At 37.5% G+C, this 6,774-nt stretch overlaps 1 protein-coding gene across 1 annotated transcript; it reads left to right on the top strand.

Annotated features, from left to right (window-relative positions):
• The first annotated feature begins 332 nt into the window (after positions 1-332).
• On the top strand, positions 333-5,950 carry LOC105045017 (pentatricopeptide repeat-containing protein At4g01990, mitochondrial). Its single transcript, XM_010923170.4, is given in 3 exon segments — positions 333-726; positions 729-790; positions 4,391-5,950. Coding segments are annotated over 3 exon segments (1,665 nt in total). The 5' UTR covers positions 333-359; the 3' UTR covers positions 5,627-5,950.
• Positions 5,951-6,774: the final 824 nt, after the last annotated feature.

Raw genomic sequence — 6,774 nt, 5'->3', positions numbered from 1 at the left:
TGAAGACTGCACACCATCATCTCTTAATCAGTAATATTCAAAGGATGATGTAGGAGTGCACCTTTTTTTAAACCAGACACGTCTATCAGAACCGCGAATTGAATTACCCCTCACATAACTCATCATTTGGATGATGTGTTGTAAATGGAGATGGTGGCAGTCTCTACTGGATTTTATGATATTTTATTTTTTTAATTTTATGGGATGTGTATATATTAGACTTGCACGGCAATCCTTATTTTCACCGAGAAGAGAAGGGGAAAAAAAAAAAGAAAGAAAGAACGAACAACAACAATGTTTTGGAAACATCTAACAAACAAGTCTTTTCAAAGCAATTTTCAAACTGAAGACGGCAATACATGCCGACTTTACTTTTAAAGAGGTACGCTAGGATTGGTTCTCCACAAAAACCCTCTCTTCGCAGCCGTCTTCGGGATCGCCCTCAAAACCTCCCGCTGTTTCTCCAACCAAAATCGGAGGAGCCCATGGCGAAGAACCCAATCCGGCCACTATCTCTGGTGATAGCGGTGGCCAGAAGGCTGTCCACTGCGTCGCTGGCGGCCGGAGAGAACCCCTCGTCGTTGTCGTCGGCGTTGGCGGGGGACAAAGGAGGGACGAAGGAATGGAAGCCCCTCTACCGTCGGCTCTCGGCGCTGGGCGGAGCGCCGGAAGGAAGCGTAACGAAGACCCTAAACAAGTGGGTGAGGGAGGGGAGGCCGGCGAGGGGGTCGAGCTCATGAAGTACGTTAAGGAGCTCCGCAAGTACCGACGCTACAACCACGCCCTTGAGGTCACCTCCCTTTCTCTCCATTCTTATTTTACCTCTTCTTTACCGAAATGCTTCTATCTTTCTTCAATTGAATCAAAGTTTCAATCTTTGTTGATGGGACTGTATGCCCGAGCCCTGTTCGACTTCAGGTATGACTAAAAAGTTATATCCTGTCTTTATTGGGTTTCACTGATCGAGTATTGATGTTTTCCTACAAGAAATGGTGGTGGTTTCATTGGAATTGGAAGGAGATGACCAGTTAACATGGATAAATTTTGTAAAAAGTCTATGGAGAAGTTGCTAGTGGCTGAGGTTGTGGTCCTTTATTGGAATCAATAAAGAAGAAGGATTGATGATGCTGGCTTCTTATAATTGGGATGCGGATGGTTGGTTAAGGTTATTAAGATAAAGAAAATGTCAGCCTGTGCTTAACAATTGATTAAAAAGAGGAAAAGAAAAGAGAATATATTAAAATTTAGTGGTGAAACACCGCTTTTACAAAGACGACCTTAATGATAGGGACAATGAGACTGATGATATTAATTAGCAAAATTGTTGCAATCTAAACATGTTTTTGGTTATATGATGAAAATTTGAGACCAAATCTATTTTTTAGAAATGAATGAAATCATGAAATTATCTGAAGAATTGCAGATCAGATAAACAACTTGTCAGAATAATGGGCTTCATACTTGTAGATTTCTTGATTATATTATAAACTATCTGTTGGCATCATGAGATTTCTTGATTATGTTATAAGCTATCTGTTGGCATCATGACATTTTCATTTCCTTTATATATGTGCTACCCCACATGAAAATTGAACTGATCTTTTTATCTTCTTTTCTATGCACTCGTTCTTCCATTTCTGAAATTTCTTTACTTAACTCGGTGTCATATTTGCTGTTATACAGATTTTAATGTATCCAGAATCCTTACATGACCAAAAATATTGTATACAACCATAGATGGGTCATAGTTGTATTTGAATAACCTACATAAGACATTTCATATTAGCAGGTCTTACTTTTCAAACTACACCAGTGTTTGAGGGCTGCTAACTCATAGCACTGTTCCCCATTACGAGAGGCTTATTAGTTTATTTGCTGGTACTATACAATTTTGTTTTAACTTCAGTTGTTTGCCTTTAGTTTCTAAGAATCTGCTTTTATGGTGTTATGTAGTCACTGTATTTGGCCATTGAATAATGAGGAAAATTTGCCAACACAACTTTAAGGCCCTAATTACTTTATATGTATTAGAATGCTGGCCATTAATTAGGGTCTAGGTACATGGCCAACACGGGAATATTGAGGTTATGATGTCGTACCAATTAAAGATTACATGATGAATGCTGATCCAGGTTTTATGGGCATGTTCAATTGAGATCTTCATGGTAAGAAGAGGCATAAAAGTTTGCATAGGCTCAAGAAAAAATAGAAGACACTTTTAGTAACATTGATGCAATGTGATAATGAATTTGTTAAAGCTAGAAGTGACAGAATGAAGAACCATAGTTTAAATATCATAGGTTTTGGAAAGCAGACATACATTGTTTTCTAAGAGGGGGCTAAATTGGGACTGTTTGTGGGACCTACATAATAGGAGAAAACTTGAAAATGCAAAATCATATTAGGAAGAAAACAATGAAATGGTACATACAAAAGCCAAGAAAGACACATAGACATCCCACTCGTTAATTTATATGCCAGAAATAATTGCTTAGATTGTTTATGCAACTTTTTTCTGTTATTAATAGGAAAAAAAATCAAGAAATTAGCACACTGGTAAAGATCAAAAAAATCTCCCTTTTTAATTCCAAAGGATCTATCAGTTAGGTGTGATGGTGAAAGTTGTATGTCATATCGAGCAACTTTGAAACCTTAACCTTTGATTCAATGTATCCTCTATTGTTTCTTAGAAGCAAAAAAGTAGATTATGACACCCTTCTAGCCAATCCACTAAAGTAACTTAACTCATCCATGTATATATATAAATGAATGAGTATTTGCCAACATTAAAATATCAGTCTACTATTTGCAATTAGGTGTAATAGTGAAAATTGTATGTCATATGGAGCACTTTTTAAACCTTTACCTTCGGTTCAATGTATCCTCTATTGCTTCTTAGAAGCAAAAAACTAGAATATGACACCCTTCTAGCCAATCCACTGAAGTAACTTAACTCATCCATGTAGACATATAAACGAATGAGTATATGCCTACATAAAAATACCAGTCTACTAGTTGCCTATATAAGAATATTTTTTTTACCTACGGTTGCATGCATATCTATGTCCATATATGTAATACACCTTTATTTCTATAACTTTTCTAAATCTGTTTTGATAGAGTCATCTTATGTTTTTAATGGCTTTTGTTCCAGATATTGCTTTGAATCACTTCGTTGTCTCTAGACTATTGCAAATTACATTTTGTTGCTATAAATCTTTATTTACACATTGAATAAATCTCTGGATGTGTTGGAAAATATTTAGGCAAATATTTGGTATGCATTATCCCCCATCTGCTCTCTCTATGAAAGTAACTATTATGATATGACTTTGGAAACCACTACAATGACAAGAAGTGGTTGTGGAACTGGTCTTTTTGGCAGGGCAATCTTAATCTACCATGTACATATACTCATATTGAATCAGTTTATGTAGAGTCATACAGTAATTTGATGGAAAGCTGTATCTTTATTAATAATTTGGAATGTTTTTTTTTTTTTTGTTAGTGATGGCACTCGATCGTGCATAGGGCCGGTCGGCCAATACCCATCCTCATCCTGCAATTAAAAACCCAGGGTACTCACCCCATTACATCATGCCGGGTAAAGTAGATGGGATGGGTTGTGGCAAGTTGGGTCATGTTGGGTTGGAAAGTTGTCGCTTATAGCTATAATTAACGAGATTACAACTGCTATATAAATGAGAGAAGCTTGTAGCCTATTCACTTATGACTCAGTTTTTGATTCAAATAGAAAGAATCCTAGTGAACATCAATCACTATGATATATTCTAATAAGAAACAGTTCATACATAAATCAAATTAATCAAGGGCTTGGAAACAAAATAAATAAAATAATCTACTATTGTGATCTTCACAAAATGTATATGTTTTCTGAGTTTCAACAATAACAAATTTTTAAGGAAGGGGGGGAAGGATGACTAATGCGAACGGGGCTGTGATTGAACGAGGGGGAGGGCGGTGAATAAAGGTTGCATTATATCAGGTCGGATTCGAGGCGAGGCATACCATTACCTATTCCCGATCGGAACTCGCTTTGGGTATTATATCTAAAACCCATACCCGGCCCCAAGTTTAAACGGGTTGGGTCGGGTCAGGTACTTTATAGGCCAGCTAAAATTGCCACCCCTAATTTTGGTAGAACATTTTTGTTGTATGTTCTTTTCTAGTCTCTTTTCCCTCTTTGAACTATGTTCTGAATCATCTTTGTGAGTTAACAGAGGGAAAAAAAGCAAACCGTAGAAGAGATAAGGAAAAATGATAGTCTTTATCCAATAGAAACAATCAACAAATAAATCCATATACTTCTGCAAATATTTCTCTTATACCCTCCTTCAATAGCCATCTTGACACATCAATTTCTTAACAGCTGATGGATTGGATGGTTAACACGAGAGGAATGAACATGTCCTACACCAACCATGCAATACGCTTGGATCTCATAGCAAAAGTCAGGGGCATCGAATCAGCAGAGGAGTACTTCTTCAAGCTCCCAGAACCTGCCAAGAATGAGCGAACTTATGGAGCCCTCTTAAACTGTTACTGTTCAGAGAAAATGGCAGACAAAGCCAATGCTCTCTATGAGAAGATGAATGAAATGAATATAGCTTCCAGTACTCTGGTCCACAACAACCTAATGTCTCTTTACATGAAGTTAGGCCAGCCCGAAAAGGTCCCTGCCCAGGTACAAGAGATGAAGGAAAAAAATATTGCCCCAGATAATCTTACGTGCTGCATCCTGATGAACAGCTATGCTTCACTTGGTGACATAGACTCTGTTGAAGGAGTTATAAAGGAAATGGAAGAGGAAGGTGAAGTTACACTAAACTGGTCCGCATACAGTACCCTGGCTGCCATTTATAGTTCAGCTGGCCTTGTTACGAAAGCGGAGTCTGCTCTCAAGCAGCTGGAGGAACTTGTAGACAGCCATGACCGGGAGCCTTTTCATTTTCTAATAAGCTTGTATGCAGGGACTGGCAATTTAGTAGAGGTCAATAGGATCTGGAAGTCTCTGAAAACCACCTTTCCGAAGCCCACCAACATGAGCTTTCTCACCATGCTTCAGGCGCTGAATAAACTGGATGATATTGATAGCTTGACACAATGCTACGAGGAGTGGGAGTCATTTTATGTAACCTATGACCTAAAATTGACAAATTTGATGCTAGGAGCTTACTTGAGGAAGGGCATGGTTAAAGAAGCTGAAGCACTTTGGGCAAGGACTTCAGAGAAGGGTGCAGGATTTGACCGAAGGACGTGCGAGTTGTTCTTAGATTGCTACTTGAAGAACCACAATATGGAGTTGGCTCTAAAATGGTTGGAGAATGCAGTTTCAATGGTGAAACAGGATGAGTGGAAGTTAAGTCAAGAGAAAGTTAGCACCTTCTTGAAATGTCTAGAGGAAGCAAAGGATGTGGAGGGTGCAGAGAGGTTCAGCAAGAGTTTGAAGGTACTCAACTGTCTTGATACCAGAGCATATGAATCACTGCTCCGAACTTATTCTCTGGCTCGCAGGAGAGACCCTTCACTTCGTCAAAGGATCAAGGATGATAAGATCGAACTGAGCTCCCACACTAAAAGGTTGCTCAAAAGGGTCTCTAGGTAGCAAGTATTCAGTTGATTTTTTTTGGCAACTTATCCAAGAGGAACTTGACTTGTATGCACGATCAACTTCTAGACATGATGGGATAAGGTGAGAATGAGCTTGAACTAAGTTGTTTGGAAGGCCATATGATTAGAAAAGGTAGAGTTCTGCACCATTCATTGTAACTCTGTAGAGGAAACATAAGTACCTTATAAGGAGCCCAACAGCCTGGTCTATTAGAGGCTAAACCCTTAATTCTTGTTGCTTGCACCTCTTAAATTAGCAAGACGTTGTTGTACACTTCCTGCTTTGGTGAAGTTAATATTAATTTGCATAGTTGCCAAATCTTTTTGAAGCAAGCGTACATGATCCTCAACATCCAAACAAGTCCAATATGGAACTTTGTTTGAGACAAGCGAAGTCAACCAGAACTACAGAAACTAAAGTCATTTTTCTATGACAATATACATACGCATACAGTTTAGTTGGAAAGTTGGATCTACGTTCATACGAACTAGTCCTAAAAGGTGGATTTAAATCTATATAACCAGATTTGCTTCTCCAGTCATGTAACTACAACTGCAACCAAAAACAACTACCTTGTCTTCAAATTATGTGATCACCTTTTCAAAACTTTATAACTCAATGATTCATGATAAGCATTGATTATAATGTCAATTAATCCTATTTAGAACTCCTTCTGATAACTATATATACACCTTTTTTTTCATTTATTTTTTTCAGCATCATTCACCTGTTTTACTTTCTCCTTATCATCTTCTTTCATCTTTCAGCAAAAATTAAGATATACTTTTACTTGCTTCTTTCCAAACCGCTACTTTATATACCAAAATTTGACACAAAATAAAAAAATTGTTATTATAGTTTGGCAATCTTAGAATTGTTCATCAATCTGATGCTAATCTGTTACATTCTCATCTGGGCTTAAGCCCATCAATGAGGATATTTGCTTCCCAATTAAACACATTGCTTAGTTCTCATCTTCAAAGAAAAATACAGTCTTCGTTCACAGTTCTTATGCATTCTTTATTAATAAAATAATTAATTGGGAGTACGTCAACAAGTTAGGGAACGAGAAAGCTGTTCAGTGGCATTATCATATTTTTCAAGATATTTTATATTGAAAGAGTTTCCTTACTAAGTTTCAG

The sequence above is a fragment of the Elaeis guineensis genome, chromosome 5 (assembly GCF_000442705.2).
Source record: "Elaeis guineensis isolate ETL-2024a chromosome 5, EG11, whole genome shotgun sequence".
Classification (NCBI taxonomy): Eukaryota; Viridiplantae; Streptophyta; class Magnoliopsida; order Arecales; family Arecaceae; genus Elaeis; species Elaeis guineensis.
This window is presented reverse-complemented; position numbering and strand designations above follow the sequence as displayed.